A 19,496-nucleotide genomic window follows, 5' to 3' on the forward strand; every position below is an offset into this window, starting at 1 on the left:
TTGAACATAACTTTGTAACGCCCCCACGGCTAAAATGACGAGCACGTTTGGAGTGACGGGGTATCGAACCTGCGACCCTCAGATTACGAATCTAACTATCTGGCCATGTCGGACCTCGTTTATTTACGTAAACATTGACAAATATAACTTTATGTAGGATATATAACGTTATACACAAAACATAAAGTTACAACACCGTATATTGAAAAAAATCTAAAAATCTAACAGTACTGTGTGTTATATGTCTATGTAACTACTTCGCATGGTATGGATGGATCTTCGCCAAAATTTATATAAATGTTCATTGGGTCCATGAGGAGATACACAGAAATACCACTACTTTGTCTCCTGTAAATGGATCTTTACCAAAGTTGGTTTAAGGGTTCATTGAATCCAAGCGCAGATACGTACAAACTTGCAGGTTTATATTTTGCGTTTTGCGGTTTTTAGAATTAGATATAAAGGAAGCCACGTCCCAAGAAGGCCTTCCATTGAACTGAAGTTACATAACTTCTGTTCTGGGGACTGGTATCCCAGCTAAACTTACAATAAAATCTCTAAATTTTTCATTATGACACGGACAGTATAGTACAAGGCCAAAACACGTTTACGAATTAATACTGTTGACAACGTGAATTCTTACTTTGATTAAGGGGTGAAACATCAGTATGATTTTATATTCAACTCAATTTGGTTTTTGTTTTTGAATTTCACGCAAAGCTACACGAGGGCTATCTGCGCTAGCCGTACCTAATTTAGCAGTGTAAGACTAGAGGGAAGGCAGCTAGTCATCATCACCCACCGCCAACTCTTGGGCTACTTTTTTACCAACGAATTGTGGGATTGACCGTCACATTATAACGCCCCTATGGCTGTAAGGGCGAGTATGTTTGGTGCGACAAGGATTCAGCTCAGTTAATTTCATGCTTGTTTTGGCCACATTTAAAGCAGGTTGTAGGTATGAAACACTAGGAGAGTGAATAAAACAAAACAACTACAAATGATAGGGTTTCAACTTTTATCACTCGCCCCCTAAATGTTGGCAAACGTTCTCATCACCGTAGCCACCGTCCCCTACTATCAACATGACTCTTCTAAAATAAAACCACATACATACACGTGGGTAAGATGAACTCCGCTGTGTGTATTGATAAATCTGAGGAAAAAACACGGGTGTTGCTAAACAAGTTTCAAGAGATATTATATACAGCAGTCCTAATAAATGTGAGATTGTTAAACCTAACCAAATATTGTTAAACTAGTAATAAGAATAGCGTGATAACAAATGGTAAATCAACCACGCGATAAAAGTGCAAGTTCCTCAAACTACAAGGTCACGTGGGTTTATTCCGAATCGCTACAGCTCTTGTGTATGTGTTTTTAATTTGTGGGAAGGGGAGCTTTTGTGATTATAGCATTACTCAGTATGATGCAACATGTGCAACTATTTGTTCAGGACATATAAATCAGGCCTTAATTTGAGAACTAAAGCTTGAACTACATTTCAAATTACTAACAAATACACATGAATAGTTCGAACACTCGACACTAGAGTTCTGTGTCTGGTTTGTTTTGACTTTCGCGCATAGCTAGACGAGGGCTATCTGCGCAAGCTGTCCCTAATTTAGCAGTGTAAGACTAGATGGAAGGCAGCTAATCATCAACACCCACCGCCAACTCTTGTGGGCTACTCTTTTTACCAACAAACATTGGGATTTACCCTTGTATTATAACGCCCCTACGGCGGAAAGGAGGAGCATGTTTGTTGAGAGGGAGATTCGAATCCGCGACCCTCAAACTGTGTGTTACGCGCCCTAACCATCTGGCCGTGCCGGGCCTCCTAGTCTGGAATTATTCTTTACTGACTTGAGATTGTTTTTGTTAATTTCGCGCAAAGCTAGAAGAGGGCTATCTGCGCTAGTTGTCTCTTAATTTAGCAGTATAAGACTAGAAGAAAGGCAGCTAGCCATCACCACCCACAGCCAATTTTTACCAACAAATAGTGGGATTAACCGTCACATTATAACGCCCGCACCCACGGCTGAAAGGGCGAGCATATTTAGTGTGATGGAGATTCGAACATGCGACCCTGAAATTGCGAGTCGAGCGCCCTAACCACCTGGAATGCTGGGCCCCAACACTGATAGTAACTACAGAAGTGTGAAACTCCTTTCTGTCAGTGATGTGGAATAAGCTAAACCGGTCTTTCCCTAAACAGAACTCGATAAAAAATAAACAAATCTGAATTTTAGTAACAAATTTATAGAAAGGTAAGAAAGATATAAATTCTACATATGTATATACATAAAAGTTTGGAGTATATAGATAATATCAAAGTATACAGTGTATTACTGGTTCCTGCGTGACAAGTGTGACGAAACGTGGCGTAAAAACTGGTTAAACGGTTTAAAATTTCCTAGTAAAATACCATTATGTTCGTTTGCTTTTTAACAGAATCCGTTATAGCTGAAACAGTCAAAGTTAACAAGGGAAACTCTTAAATGTATTCACTTCCCTTTTGAATCCAAATTCAGTAATTATATGTATATCAAAAGGAATACTTTTTCCCTCTTTCTATTATGAAGGGAAACCAGTCCCCTCTCTGTCCCTCCTCAATTTCTGATTTCTAGTACTTGATTCGGTTGAATCTAAATGGCTGTTAAAATTAAAGTATGCAACAAAGAGTTGTAAAACAAATACTTGTTCTAGTTGTCAGGCTTAGCTATGGATGAACAAAGTTTGCGTTACAAACGTGTTTTGTGAATTTCCCAATAAACCTTCTTTGAATGCTCTATAGTTGTTGTGACGTCTATTCCAGTATATGTTTTACCATATATATATATATATATATATATATAAAAAAAATGGGCCATATGTCACAACAGATGAGAGGGCGCTGCGAGTGTACAGGACTCCACCCAGCACGCGCTGTCAGGAATGTTATTAACCCTTTAGCTACCAGGTACATTAACACAGCATTGGGCAGATATGGGTGCTTGCCCAGACAATGTAGGAGGACATGGTGAGCGGGCTTGCCAAGGCTACTGATTTTCTAGCAATCAAGAGAGCTTGAATGACCTAACTCTAGAGTAATGACAGCGAGAAGATCAACAACAGATGAGGGAAATGAAAAAAGAAAAGAAAGTTGGATTGGCGCCAATAAAGCCCTTGCGTATTATGCTAGAAAGGTGACCTTTGAAATGTAATTATTTTTCAACGAACAATGTTAGTTGACGAAGTAATAAACTGAAATCATAATTACCATACTTAGCTTAAGACATGATTAAGTCTCGCTGTTTAATTATGTTACTACTTAACGGTGCTTTGCTTCTTAAGTAAATTACGAACAGTTGTTAAAATGATGTACGAAAGTGAAGTTAAGAGTAGTTATAAGTATCGTATCTATGGAACCTTTTTTTTTTAGTTCCTAACGTGTGTGCGAAATTACAAAAAAAAATCCATTAGGTAAAAGCGCTTTAAAAATAACTAAAATTTTCAATTATAGATGTGGCTTTAAAACCTTTCATCTTAAAATAACAAAGCGTATTACTGAAAATATATTTATTAGTTCATAGGCACCGAGTGCGTAGGGTTCTCTCCCCCCAATATGCGTAGTGGTGCCCAGACTCCCATAGGCAATAAGTGCAATACTTATCGAATATTTGTTGCAAGGTGGATTCACTGATGTAGAGCTGATGGAACACTGCAGAACGTAAAAGATGTATTTGTTCATGACTGATGGATGCTAAGATATTTTGGTTCAGTTGTTACCACAGTTGCACGTCAGTTTCTACGTATTACTTGGTGCTGTAACTACAAAAAACGCTCGACTCGCACTCTGAGGGTCTTTGGTTCACATCCCTATCACACTCAACATGCTCGCTCTTTCAGTTGTGGGGACGTTATAATGTATCAGTCAATCCCACTATTTGTTGGTAAAGGAGTATCCAAAGAGTTGGCGGTGGGTGGTGATAACTAGCTACCTTTTATCTAGTCTTATACTGCTAAATTAGGGATGGCTAGCGCATATAGGTCTCGCGTAACTATGTGCAAAATTCAAAAACAAACCAAACAACTTTTTATAATAGACTGAATATGAAAAATCTCGAATCTTAGAAAGAAGCAATTACTTTTAGAGCAAATCAAATAGTTTTATGTAATCACATATGTATTAAAACATCTATTTTTATATCTGAATCATTCAAACACTCACTTATCCAGTTCAACTGTTTTTATTCATTTCTATCTCGACTGTTACTTGTGCCAGTAATTTTTTCGTACACACACATATATATATATAAAGTAAAACTATTTCCGGCTTAAAACTGTTCAAAATGTATTGAAACAACTACAATTTTCTTTCAGATTTTCTATTAATGAAAAGTAAGTCTAATTAACAATGTTTCTATAGTCATTCAATGATTTGTGTCTCCTATTGATTTCAAACCTAGGCGCGCATACACACACATATATATTTCTTAAATTATTTATACACAAAATGTCAACGTTAGTTCTCAAAATTTTATTATAACTTCATAAAAGAAAATTAGATTAATTTCAACAGTTTTTTATGCTGTTTTTTCTTCATATGTGCCAGTTTTCAGGTACTGAAATTGTACCCGTTTCCGATTAATCTTAAAATTAATCCTGATTACGCTTAACTAATTTGTTTTATTTCCGACTAAAGTGCTACGTACCTTTTGTACTTTTGACTGACATTATTTTCATCAACGAATGATGCAAGTTGTTTTACTCTCAATCTTAAGATCGTGACGTTTCTCATCTTTTCTTCGAAGTCTGTTATCTTATATACAGCGAACCCTGGTGTCTATCCAATAATGCTGCCGGCAAATTTTATTTCGCCACCAGGATATTCTACACTAAACTGTTACGAATTAATTATACTATTGTTCACATTTCAAAGTGTGACGCAACTCAAGCAATAGAAATGTTGAGCTACCGTATGTTATTGTCGAGTGGTTCTTAACATAACTGAAATGTTCAACAATTATTTTTACCACGAGCAGTCTGAGTAGCTCAGAGAATTTGGTTGTATCTGAAACCAAAAGTGTAATACAGCTGACCTTTTTGAAGGCCATAAAATATCTTAATTTGATATATATTAACTTAAACGTTTCCCGCCACTGGGGACGGATAGTTTTGCTCATGAAACTGCGAATCGAAAGTCTAATATATCAGAGTTATTAATAATTAAAATCAGATGAAAATAATGAATAACGCTGAAAACAATTTTTATATATATTTTGATACGTCGCATTATCTTTAAACCAAAAATAATTTTAGTTATGTATATGATATAATTTACTAACATGAGTAATTTCACTTATGAAATTGTCTACTTCAAAAATTGTTTTATTTCAAAGATATTGCACCAAAGCTTCACAAATGGCTAACAATACAGAGCCGTCTCGAATTCTCAACCGAGAAAATAAAAGGAAGGTAACAATTTTAACGCGCCCACTGCCAACTCCTATCTGAACTAACAGTCGGACTTCACATGTTATAACGTCATAACAGGCGTCTTACGTCGGAGCTCGTTGTTTAGACAACGGGTTGCGAGCCATGAATGTTTGATTTAGTAGTTCACGTACGCTAGCCACTAGACCACACCCGATTCTCACCAAACTCGAACTTATTTCAACTGAGCACAAACATTTACAAAAACTCTTTTGTTTCTTAAGGCTGAAGATTCTGGAAACGTTATAATAATACGAACTAAGAAGGAAGTCGTGTTTTTCTCGCAAAAATGAACTTATTCGCGAAGCAAGAAGTGTTAGACTTGAGGGTGGGCGGAGGCACTAATACATGAATAAACGCCATTTTTGTTACGCCTAACATTACTACTATTAACTGTTAAGAACAAGAGGTTTGGAGAAATAAAATTCAATTGTATTTATGTGTTTTATAACCCTATTCAGTCCATTCAATATTGTTTGGAGAAAGCATATGTTAAGTTATTCATAGTGGTATTAAAAACTGAAAACCAAACAAAATTCGAACCCAAGACTTTTCCCAACACACAGATGATATAACAAACTCTTATGGTGACTCCTATGTTAAATTTATATTAGTTCAAAGGTCAGATATCGGCAAGTCATCCGAGTTATATAAATCGGCTGATATAAAACTAATCAAATAACAGACGTATCATTAACTTTAAGGCCCAACTGAGTTTAATTAGTGAGTCTTGACAAATTCCGTCCAATGAACAGAAAACTTAGAACAGCGGAATTTCAGTTGTTGTAGCTTAGTTATCTATAGAGCTTACTTCTTATGATTAGAAGTATAATCATGGTTTCGAATCCCGCCCCATCTCAATAGTCACTCATTTTAATCGAATCTCAAATTCAAGAACTGGGTGCTGTCGACCAGATTTCCATAGTTACTGGTTTTGATATGAATGAAAATATTATGTTATAACAAATTTCTAATCACCAATTTATTGACAAGGTATATTTTAGCAATTAGATAAAGCCCGAAAATTATCCTTTTCCAAACTGAACCATTTTTCATGACACAAAATAACAGCTTTCAACACATTTCTCCATAGAATTCTGAGAAGCACATTCTATGGAGACGTTTTCTCAGTTTATCCAACAATAAGCTCATTTTAATTGTTCGCTCCAAAGACTGAAGATAAAAGACCACACAAATAAGAGTATAAGATAAGAAATACATTGATCGCACACAAACAAGGGTACAATATAAGAAATACATTGATCGCACACAAACAAGGGTACAATATAAGAAATACATTGATCGCACACAAACAAGGGTACAATATAAGAAATACATTGATCGCACACAAACAAGGGTACAATATAAGAAATACATTGATCGCACACAAACAAGGATACAATATAATAAATACATTGATCGCACACAAACAAGGGTACAATATAAGAAATACAATGATCGCACACAAACAAGGGTACAATACAAGAAATACAATGATCGCACAAACAAGGGTACAATATAAGAAATACATTGATCGCACACAAACAAGGGTACAATACAAGAAATACAATGATCGCACACAAACAAGGGTACAATACAAGAAATACAATGATCGCACACAAACAAGGGTACAATACAAGAAATACAATGATCGCACACAAACAAGGGTACAATACAAGAAATACATTGATCGCACACAAACAAGGGTACAATATAAGAAATACATTGATCGCACACAAACAAGGGTACAATATAAGAAATACATTGATCGCACACAAACAAGGGTACAATATAAGAAATACATTGATCGCACACAAACAAGGGTACAATATAAGAAGTACATTGATCGCACACAAACAAGGGTACAATATAAGAAATATAATGATCACATCCAAACAAAAGCACAATATAAGAAATACAATGATCGCACAAACAAGGGTATAATGTAAAAAATACAATGATCACACATACACAATGGTAGAATATAAGAAATAAATTATCGCACTCGCAAGGGTTCAATCTATATAAATATAACTGTACTGTCTGTTCTATGTTCATACGATTACTTCAGAGAGTGTGTGTCAATTAAATTGGTATGTATTATGTCCATACGGGGTACACAAAAACTTTCAGTTTTGTTTTTGTAGTTTATAAGGTTGTTTTTGTTTTTTGTTTTTTTTTAAGAATTACTTCACAACTTACATAACCATGGATGATCTTAACCAAATTTGGTATTGAGCTTCAATGGGTCCAAAATGAAATTAGTTTGGTTCTTTTGATAAGGTTTTGAAGTCATTTTATTGTGTTTATGAATTAGCAGTTGTTTTTTAAGCGATGTTCATTACTACGTGCAGTAAAATTGGAAAATTATGTCCTGAACTACAAAATCCATATTGATCAGTTGGTCTCTCATTTCGAAGAGGTGCCCAATCAAACTGATGTGTGCCCCAGCATGGTCAGGTGGTTAAGGCACTCGACTCGTAATCCGACGATCGCGGGTTTGAATCCCTGTCACATTAAATATGCTAGCCCTTTCAGCCATGGGAGCGTTATAATGTTACGATCAATCCCACTATTCGTTAGCAAAAAGAGTAGCCCAAGAGTTGACGGTGGGTGTTGATGACTAGCTGCCTTCCCTCTAGTCTTACACTGCTAAATTAGATACGGCTAGCGCAAATAGCCTTCGTGTAGCTTTGTGCGAAAATTTAAAACAAACAAACCACACTGCTCTGAAGAAGAAACACGAAGATGGCGATTCCCTAAGGGCAAGCTCTCCGTTTCCTTTTGTTTCAATGACATATTTTTACGAGGTATTGTACCGTACCATACATACAAGTACCATTTATTTCGACTGACACCATTCTAATTAGGCAAGAATATGATAAATATTTAAATACACAAATAATTAACTAATTTTAGTTGCATTTTGATGTTTAGTTACATGGGGGTTATGTTTGGTATTAAAAATAAAGCTAAAATTACATTTATAGTGGTGGTTCAAACTTCTAAAACTTTTTATTTTTGTGTTAATTCCGGAAAACAGAAGTTGAACGTATGTACTCAAGGAGAATACAAAATCCTGGTGGACTAGGTCTTGTTACAAGGGTTAATAATGTTATAGGCCAGGTTTCTCTAACCATCAAGTTTAAAAGGCTTAACAGCCAAATGTGTATTCATCTCAAAGATAGAATTATTTTAAGAAAAACATTACCTTCACAGGAGGTAAGTACCAGAGTTCGTTATCACATTTGTACAAAAACTTTGTTCGGAGACCTACCCTTGCCAGCTGGAGATCAGGCACCCACCCCTTTGGGGATAATGGGAGTGGGTTATAAAAACTGTCTCGGCGTGGTTCTTTCTCATGGTTTCAGGTGACACTAGGTTCGTGTGGATAGGGGGTTCTTCTATCTGAATCACCACACATATAGCAGAGAAACGTGATCCTGCAACTGCACGTGTGACGTAAATGCCTAGCGTGCAATTGCTTTCAGATGATTGTGTTCGCGACACAAAGGAATACAAAAAGACGGTTTTTCTCTCTCGCACAGACGAATATTTTTAAACGCCAAAAAAAAATTAAATAAATCGACAGTCAAATGTTCATTCAAAATTTGTTAAAGGTGAATGACCTGCTATTTTTATGCTAATTTCTGGGAGCAATGAATTGTTATGGTTCCAATAAATTTATTATGCAAGAAATAATGAGTAAAAATCATAATTTAGTGATATATCAATATATAAATTTGTTTTTACAGTTAGCACGCCACCTTTTTTTTTCTCGAACTACCGACGTTCTTAATTAATTAAAACATGTAAAGTAGATACAGAAGACATTCCACATCTGCATTGTTTTTAATTACATGCGCGTGACGCAAAGTGTTTCGTAAAGTTTCCATATGGCCCTCACTCTTGAGACCTATCAACATCTGTTTATTTCAACTATCCTTGAAAATGGTTGTTACTGTCTATCATTGGTGAAACTTAGTGTCAAACAAACTGCCTCTAGAATGTATTAACTCATGTGTTTTAGAGACTTTAAGTCACTGTCGAGAATGAACTTCGACACTTTATTAGAGCTGTTTGAAGATGAAGCGTTATAAAAGGTTTTTAAATAATACTATTAATACAAGAGGAAACAGAGAAATAGAAACGCACGTGCACTTTGAAGGTTTGAATTCCACAAATGTCGTGGTTGGAGAAACTTAGGTAACATTTGGGACTTTTCCGAATTAATGTTTGAAGAAAGGTAAGCATAAAGAATACAAAGACAAGTAAATACTGCTGGGACTGTAGCAGGCGTTACAGAATATTGGAACAATCCGCTATTAAACATTATGGGACTGTAGCAGGTGTTACAATATTTTAGAACAATTCGCGTGAAAACACTGCTGGGACTGTAGCAGGTGCTATGTGGTTTTGGGACAATCCGCTTGTCAACATTATAGGACTGTAGCAGATGTTACATGATATTGGGACAATCCGCTTATAAACATTATGGGACTGTAGCAGAAGTTACATGATATTGGGACAATCCGCTATTAGAAATTATGGGACTGTAGGAGGTATTACAATATTTTAGGAGAATTCGCGTGTAAATATTACTAGAACTGTAGCAGGTGATACGTGGTTTTGGAACAATCCGCTTGTAAATATTATGGGACTGTAGCAGATATTGCAATATTTTGGGACATTCGCGTGTACACATTACTGGAACTGTAGCAGGTATTATAAGATATTGGAACCATCCGCTTTTTGTTTTTTAAAGAAAACACCTAAAATAAGAAAGCCCATTATGTTAATGACAACACCTACGTAATGAAAAATACATCCACTTGATTAACAAAAATTGCGATTAGCTTTGAAGGGTTTTAATAACTGACATATAATCAGACCGTAAGACTCGCGTTCCATCAAATTGTAAGAGTTGTGTCCCGTCGGACTGAAAGAGTCGTATGCATGTGGTGGACAAACTGCTCACCATTTTTCACAGCCTATAAATATCCACTACACCCATTCGGCTGCAGAACAATAACTGACATGTCACCACCTTGGCTCTGAATCACTGGAAAAACAAAATACATTTTTCTCTACCTCATCGACAGACAAGTTTCATTGAATTGAAAGTTCGTGTTTAGTCGTAGTTCATTATGAAGTCTCAAAATACATGAAGCTGGAAGATAAGACCTGGGTGTGGTTTTTATGTAAGAAACATTCGTGTTTTCGGTTAATACACCACTGTAGATGTGAAAAACCACAAAACCCCTTGCAGAGTTTCTTTGTAAGGGGTCCATGTCCTATTTATGGCGGATACAACCCGCATGGCATAGTCACTGCGATGAGATGGTTTCCATCCGGAAAGGGAGGTATTACTTTAATAGTTTTTATCACTCAGTTGCGTCTTTTAGTCAGAGAATTTAGTGTTCGTTTCTGAAGAGTTTAAATGTATTACAAAGAAAAACGATCAGAGAGATTCCATGCCTCGCGCCGACACTCTCTTTCCAGACTGTAAGAGTTTTACATTGGATAACGTAAAATGTCATCTTAGATAACTCAGAAAACCCTTCTCAGATCAGGAACGATCAACGATCCGGATCATTTCTTGTTTTGAGATGAGAAGTCTTAACCTATCGTGTTCATGAACTTTGGTGCAAATCTCATTACAGTTTAGTAAGGATTTATAAACCAAAAACTGAAAACTAAATGCTTCATAGAGATTCGGAATTGGATCCTAACCAAGTCTGAGAGGGACTGTCCCATACTGACATCCCATCTTGTATAAAACTTTCGTGTACACCGGTGCATTCGTTTTCAGAATACGCGCGTTCGCAAACATACAAAGACAGATAGACACACACGCACACACACGGACCCGGAGGGTGGGAAAGAGAGTAATAATCTTCACATAACAACTGTATTTTAACTATAACCATTGCAGAATCAATTAGCAATAATCTCACATGTCTTAAAACGTCTTAATTATCAGCTGAAACATACCTGAACAACAGAGTAACAAAGTAGTCTCACGTTTAGTACAACTGTTGATAACAAATATTCTAAACATCGTCTAGTTACAGACATGTATATACATACAGGAAGGTTTGCCCCCTTCATCTCAAAGTGTGGATGGAGTCGTTAGTATCCGTTTGAAGTACTAATATAAAGAAAGAGTTTATTTGTTTTTGAACGCGAGGGTTATCTGCGCTAGCCGTCCATAATTCAAGAGTGAAAGACTAGAGGGAAGGCAGCTAGTCATCAACACCTACCGCTAACTTTTGGACTACTCTTTTACCAACAAATAGTAAGATTGACCGTCATATTATAACGCCCCCCCCCGGCTGAAAGAGCGAGAACGTTTGGCGGAACAGGGAATCGAATCCACGGTTCTCAGATGGCGAGTGAAGCGCCCTAACCATCTGTTGAGTCATAGTGGGCCAAAAGAAAGACTAAGAGAAAAGAATAGAATAATCTAATCTATCCTGGAATAGGTGGTCTTTTCTCAGCCATTCAGAGTAAAGTAACTAAGAAAAGTTGCATTAAAGGAATGTTTTTGGGGGATATCTCACCGAGAAGAATCCATAAATTCCTTTTTGACAACCCCATATTAGAAATTTGTCTTTTTGCTCATGGTACATAAAGGTATATCACAGTATATCTTTGTGTAATGATTATATCAGCAGTATATATTTGTTAAAATTGTATATCACTATTATATCCTTACTGAAAACATGTATCACCAATACAACTTTATTGCACATTGCCATGAATTATGGCAAACCGTAACTACAGTGGTTTACCTGATGCTGTGACAGAGCAATGTGCTTTAAGGTTTAAATAACACTAGAGGCCTGCCATCTATCATCGAATAGTACTACTAAGAGTGCGTAATACGCGATGACGATAAACCAACTTAAAGTAAAAATATATCTCAAAATCGTTTGTATGGGTATTAAAATTTTTACTAAAATAAAGTGGAGAACAATGTTTCGACCTAAGATTGTTTTAAGATACAGAGTTCGTAATAATTTCGATCCACGCATTCAAAAGGCAAAGGTTCAAACAGCGATAAACAGCTGAGCAAGCTCCGCACTTTTGGGCGTGATAGCGCTACAACAGTAAGAGTCAATCCCAATATTCATATTGTTAAGAATAGAAACATAAGCAACACGGGTGCCACTGATTGGTTACCTTCTCTTTTTCTTTCTCTCTCTGGTCATTAATTCGAAATTAGTGACAGCTGTGCTTGAACTTTTGCGTTTCCGATTTGGTCGTTTTGACACCTTTATCTATGACGGTGTCGATCAGGGTTGAAAATACCCCAACAGTAAATAATATCTGAATCTGATGTTATTTATAGTAAGGTACGTCACTGTTCTTCACTGTTTATTACATTTTGTGTTGTACGTGTTCTTATGAGTAATGAACTATTTTATTTGAATAACCAATGAAGCGTGTGGTCAGCCTAAAATTTGACCATTTTGTGATCGTCTTTAACTCTCGAATAATCTTTGTACATTTGTTTGTTTGTTTTTATTTTGACTGCCACATTATAACATCCCCGTGGCTGAAAGGTGAGTTTTGCTTTTAAACTTTCACACAAAGGTACACCAGGACTATCTGCGCTAGCCATCCATAATTTAGCAATGTAAGATTAGCGAAAAGGGAGCTAGTCATCAACAACCACCGCCAACTCTTAGGCCAATGAATAATGGGATTGATCGTCACATTATAACGTCCCCACGGCTGAAAAGGCAAGCATGTTTGGTGTGACAGGAATTCGAACCCATGACCCTCAAATTACGAGTCAAGCGTCCGAACCATTTGGTCATGCCGGGTTCGGCTGAAAGGGCTAGCACACTCGTAGACTGCGAATCGAGCGCCCTCAAACCGTCAGGACATGTCAGGCTTCTTTGAACGTTATTGAATATACAAGAAGTAATTCTCACGATACTGTATTGTCTAACTATAAGAAAAAATAGAATAAAACGTAATAATTTTGAGTTAATTAAGACGAATACGGTTATGTGTGATTCTTTTTCAATACATACACGCTTCTCAGCTCTGACGGACCATTTTTCTGTCATTATTAAAAACTATATTCAAACAGTTTCCATTCGCTACATGTTCTTTGCTTCGACTGTCATCACTAAAATCCGAACCCACAGTGGACACACTACGTAACCCAGTGTGACAAATTTAGCTCAACTATTTGAAAGTAATAACTACAACTGTTTGTCTTCGTGTTTATCAAGGGTATTGAGTTCAGGTTTTTTAACTCCAACAGAATAAATCTGAAATTCAACAAATATCCACATTAGTAACAAATGTTGTTTGTTTCACTGTTTCTTTTCAATTTCACGCAAAGCTACACGAGGGCTGTCTACGCTAGCCGTCCCTAATTTAGCAGTGTAAGACTAAAGGGAAGGCAGCCAAAAATGGCCAGGTGAGTTAAGGCGTTCGACTCGTAATCTGAGGGTCGCGGATTCGAATTCCCGTTGCACTATACATGCTCGCCCTTTCAGTCGTGGGGGCATTATAAAGTTACAGTCACTCCCACTATTCGTTGGTAAAAAGAGTAGCCCAAGAGTTGGCGGTGGGTGGTGATGAAACTACCTTCACTCTAAGTCTTACACTGCTAAATTAGGGACGGCTAGCGCAGATAGCCCTCGTGTAGCTTTGCTTGAAATTCGAAAACAAAAACAAGCATTACCACCCACTGCTAACTCTTGGGCTACTTGTTTAGTAACGAAAGGGTTATCATGCTTTATATGACGGGGATTCGAACGCGCGACCCTCAGATTACGAGCAAAGCGCTCTAACCACTTGGATTTATACATTTATATATAAAGTGCAGTTGGCGTGGTCAGATGGTAATATATGCGCTTATATATAAAAATAACTGCAAAGAAATATATATTTATATACAGGTTGTCTACATTACAAGCAACTTCACTGAATCTGTACTGTGGCTCTAATACAACTTGTTAGTTGCGAAAAACATCGTATGAAACGATGGCTACCAGGAACGTTCGCAAACACTTTTCCCCAAAGAAGTCCAAGATGGCTACTGTCCATCAGTGCATCAAGTCATGTTTACCCTACCCAAGAAAATACGTTATTATTATTACTTATTCTTATCGTGTAGACAAATAAATCAGGATATGAGCTATCAAAAAAGTCTGCTTCAACAAAAACATGAATCCCCCAAAGTCCGGCGTGGCCAGGTGGTTAGGGCGCTCAACTCATAATCTGAGAGTCAAAAATTCGAATACAAATCACATCAAACATGATCGCTCTTTCAGCCATGGGGGAATTATAATGTGACGGTCACTCCCACTATTCGTTGATAAAAAAGACAGCCCAAGAGTTGACGATGAGTGGTGATGACTAGCTGCTTTCTATCTAGTCTCTCTACACCACTAAATTAGTGAAGACTAGTGCAGATAGCCCTCGTGTAACTTCGCGCGACAATTCAAAACGAACACCACCACCACTTTCCCCCCCCAAATAAAAAGCACCTCATTTAATTCCAGATAATCAATCTAACATGTAATCGTTACATTTTCCACAATTTACAAATAAATGCACCTAATACGATTAGGAGTTGCTTTTAGTCTAAAGTTTTAATTTCTTAAAATTATATTTAGGTGAACGTCTTGAAATATAGTTTAATCAAAAAATAATGCCCTTCGCACAGCGTTTGCCATCTAGCGATCATTAGAGAAACTAGGTATTTTAATTGTAATATTTAATCTGAAGGACAGATGGCAACACAGACATCTTGTTTTAAAATTAAATATTATCCAAAATTTTCATTAATTACAAATTTTATATGGACATTATTTCCATAAAAATCTGGTTAACTGCTATATCTCAGCTATCTATAACTACTACACGATATATTTCTATGGAGTTTATTACGAATACACATTTGTACGGAGCTCATAGATCCACAGTGTGTTTTATAATATAAACTTTATAATTATTACATAACCTTATTTCTGTAGATGGGCCCGGCATGGCCAAGCGCGTAAGGCGTGCGACTCGTAATCCGAGGGTTGCGGGTTCGCGCCCGCGTCGCTCTAAATATGCTCGCCCTCCCAGCCGTGGGGGCGTATAATGTTACGGTCAATCCCGCTATTCATTGGTAAAAGAGTAGCCCAAGAGTTGGCGGTGGGTGGTGATGACTAGCTGCCTTCCCTCTAGTCTTACACTGTTAAATTAGGGACGGCTAGCACAGATAGCCCTCGAGTAGCTTTGTGCGAAATTCAAAAACAAAACAAATTTCTGTAGATATCCTGAAATATATTGCTAGTGTATTAAAGTAAGTTCATTTAAGCCAACAATTTGAAAGAACCTTTCTTTCATTTTATATTACTCGGATCAATAGTTTTCTGGTTTTGACATCAAATGCGTAGTTGAAAAATTATGATAAAATTTTAAATGGCTCATCCGTAACTTGTTGTAGCGAATGAATGAGTAAATCAAGTACATTTCTACAAAATGGAGTAAAACGGATTGTCATAGAAATCACGTTAATTTTGGCTATTATCCGTAGTTTGATGACAACAGTTCAACAAACAACGAATTACGGAACGGAACACGATTTTAGGACTTACCATATTTTGTATCGTTACATCCTGAACCTTCTTGGCAATTCTTCGTCACTATGTCAGACTCGGACATTGAGAGATTGGTTACTATTTGCAATGGACGAAGCTGATTGGTTGATGTATCAAGAGCGAAAGAAGAGCCAGACTGATTAGAAGGTGCCATCGGAAATCCTTCTGTAGAATTGGTTACTGCTAAGGAAGACGTTTCTGAAAACCCAGATGGAGGTAAAGGATAATGGGATGGAACAAATTTACCGTCGTCGTTTTGTTGTCGCTTTCTTTTCTTGTTGGATGAAGTGACTTCGCACACAGTGCCAGAATACTTGCACGAATTACCGAAAGGTTCAACTTTAATGTCAATATTTCCGAAAACGTGATCCAGATCTAATCCTGGATCAGAAAGTTGGCGCAAAATCGTTTCTTGATCCTCTTCCTCCAGCCTTGGTTCTACAGTTTGAAGATTACAACTGGATAATTCTTGAAGGTCTTCCTGTTGTCGCTGGACAATGACGTTTGGTCCACTGTCCTGCAAGGAATAAGGAAATAAAAAACGTTGATACCTAAAAGTATTTGGTTGTGAAGCAAACAAAATTTCTGAGCACAATAAAGATCGTTTTCTGTTGTTTTATGTGTTTGTGTGTTAAGCGCAAAGCTACATAATGGACTATCTCTGCTGTGCCCACCACGGGTATTGAAATCCAGTTTTCAGCGCTATAAGCCTTCAAACGTTCCGCTTTACCACTGTGGGAATGTGCACTAAAAACCAAAGGATCAGTTTAAATCTAACTTTTTTTTAAATTAATAACATATTGATTATATTCGTTTATTTGTTTGTAGGTAAGCACAAAGCTACACAATTGGCTATCTGTGCTCTACCAACCACGAGTATCGAAAACCGGTTTCTTGTGCTGTAAGTCCGCAGATATTCCTTCGTGCCACTGGAGAACAAAAATGAGTAACTAACACAACGCCCCCCCCCCTCGTGGCATCGCGGCATGTCTACAGACTTACAACGTTACAAACCGGATTTAGGCCCTCATGGGGGGAACATAGCACATTGCATAGCTTTGTGCTTAATTTCAAACGAACAAACGCACACAACGGCAATAGAAACTACTAAACACAATAATACAATATATACAATATACAATATCCTACACTTGAACACAATAATACAATAGTACTCACAAACAAAGAAAAAGCTGAATCTTTCAAAGCTCAACTTCAAAATACATTTAAAACTCACTCTAATCCAGATATGAATACATATTTCTACAATAAAGTCACCAACCATACACTAAACAATAAAAAACATTTTGAACCATAAGCATATCTGAGACACACACAAGACACATCACAAACCATGAAAACTACGAAGACACGATACTAACGAAAGAAATATCCCTACAAGAACTTATTGTAGCAATAAAAACACACAAAAAACAAATCTCCAGGTGAAGATGAAATACAAGACATCCTTCTAAAAAAGGGCACTCCGAAATTGTTTGACCACCTAAAAACACTTTTTAATCTATCTCTATCCTCAGGATACATCCCAGTTTCTTATAAGCTTGCTAACATATTAATGTTCCATAAGGAAGAAAAGCCAGCAAATAAACCTAATAGCTACCGACCAATCAGCCTGACCAGCTGTGTAGGCAAAATTCTTGAAAAAATAATCAATAATAGACTTTCCACATTCTTGGAGATAACATCAAAATTACCAAAAGAACAAAATGGATTCAGGAAGTTTAGACAAACGACAGATCACTTAATCAGATTAACCGAAACCATAATAGATAGCTTCAATAAAAATGAATGTACTGTCGCTTGCTTCCTTGTTATCTACAGATAACACACTAAAAATTTACAAGACATACATTAGATAAAAATTGGATGAAAAACGAATTACTATGTGAACTAGATAGGTACCTCATACATGATAAAGTTAGTCCTAAATATCTCTCCTCAGTTAATTTATATTTTAAACATAAAAAAATTATAGATAATAATAAATATAAATAAATAAAAATAAAAAAGTAAATAAATAAATGATTAAAATATATATATATATATATATAATGAATTAAAAAATATGTGCCACCAACGAACTTGACATCTTGCTAATAGGGCAAAATAATATCCATATATGTAACAAAATACATGGACATTGCCCTGAAAAGGGTCGGAGAAAAATTCAGTTCGAACTGACCCAAAAATGAAGTAACTATCAATATGAAATACTGCAAGACCACATAAGTACGGGGAGGAAGAAGAGGTCAAAGAGAACCTGACCCTCCAGGGTACGAACATATCATACCCAAACCCTGAGAGAGAGAGACAATAGAAAGTACTGGATAATACGTACAAAAAGCAAGTCTCTTTAGAATTCAGTCATAATATGTTATATATACACTATAAAGAGTTTGATCAAGTTCGTAAACAATAATAATAATAATAATAATTACCAAGCATGACAGGTCCACCATTCTTCCATCGACGTCCGCACACCAAAACAGATCAATATCGACGAAAGGCATCTCTGGACCAACGTTTGGCTTCCTCTAATCTGTGACAGTAACCATAACAACATTCTATCAGTATACATATGTATGCACCAACAGACTTGTTTAAAACACACGCAGGAACATACACTTATAACAAACATTGTGATACTGCATACATTTGTGTAGAATGGCTGTTTGCTTGTTGTTGTTTTATCCCTATGTAAAGATCATCATTGAAAGCTTGGATGGGACCCGAGGTACAGCCCTCAGTAGAAAATAAAAACCAACAATACAGCACAGATTGTTCGTGTAAATTCACTAATTGTTACATAGCTACACTACTACCATTACGCAGGGGTGTCTCCACAGCTCTTCCGCTTTTTCGATGGGCCTATATGTAAACATCTGTTTGGTTTACACGAGTGCTACCTCCGCTAGCCGTTAATAATTTAGTAGAGGTAGACCAGAAGGAAGGCTGCTAGTCAACACCACCCACCGCCAACTCTTAGACTAATCTTTTATTATCGAATACTAGGATCGACCGTAACATTATAATACCCTGATGCTACGTTTGGTGGAATATGGATTCAAACCAGTGACCGGAGATTATCAGTCGAGCACCCTAACCACCAGGCCATGCCAGAGCTTTACTCTTTGTGTCAATAATGTAATTGTATGTAGTAATATAACTGTAACGTGTATGTTACAAGAACTGAGATATGCGTCCACTTAATTTCAGGTTGTTTTTTTTACAGTATAGTTAACATGTAAAAGAGGTCACTCATGACCATCAGATTTTTCCTATTACTCCAAATACACCAGGTCAAAAATACTACGTATAAAAAAATCGCATTTTGTAATTTTCCTTCGTTTCTTGTGGAGATTTGGAAGAGCAAAGTTT

At 36.7% G+C, this 19,496-nt stretch overlaps 1 protein-coding gene and 1 long non-coding RNA gene across 3 annotated transcripts in view; one reads left to right on the forward strand and one right to left on the reverse strand.

The window, feature by feature from the left end:
* Nucleotides 1-19,496, reverse strand: part of LOC143244365 (uncharacterized) — a 151,092-nt gene that overhangs the window by 69,991 nt on the left and 61,605 nt on the right. For both annotated transcript variants that reach the window (XM_076488902.1, XM_076488903.1), the window contains exons 2-3: nt 18,557-18,657; nt 16,095-16,614 (exon numbers count right to left, since the gene is read on the reverse strand). In XM_076488902.1, coding sequence (XP_076345017.1) covers nt 16,095-16,614; nt 18,557-18,628 — 592 coding nt within the window. In that variant the 5' untranslated portion in view covers nt 18,629-18,657. The remainder of the gene's footprint in view (nt 1-16,094; nt 16,615-18,556; nt 18,658-19,496) is intronic.
* LOC143244367 (uncharacterized) lies at nt 2,796-16,490 on the forward strand. The gene is made up of 2 exons (XR_013025042.1): nt 2,796-3,188; nt 16,034-16,490. It is a non-coding gene; the product is annotated as an uncharacterized LOC143244367 (long non-coding RNA).

This window comes from Tachypleus tridentatus, chromosome 2 (assembly GCF_004210375.1).
Source record: "Tachypleus tridentatus isolate NWPU-2018 chromosome 2, ASM421037v1, whole genome shotgun sequence".
NCBI classification, from domain to species: domain Eukaryota; kingdom Metazoa; phylum Arthropoda; class Merostomata; order Xiphosura; family Limulidae; genus Tachypleus; species Tachypleus tridentatus.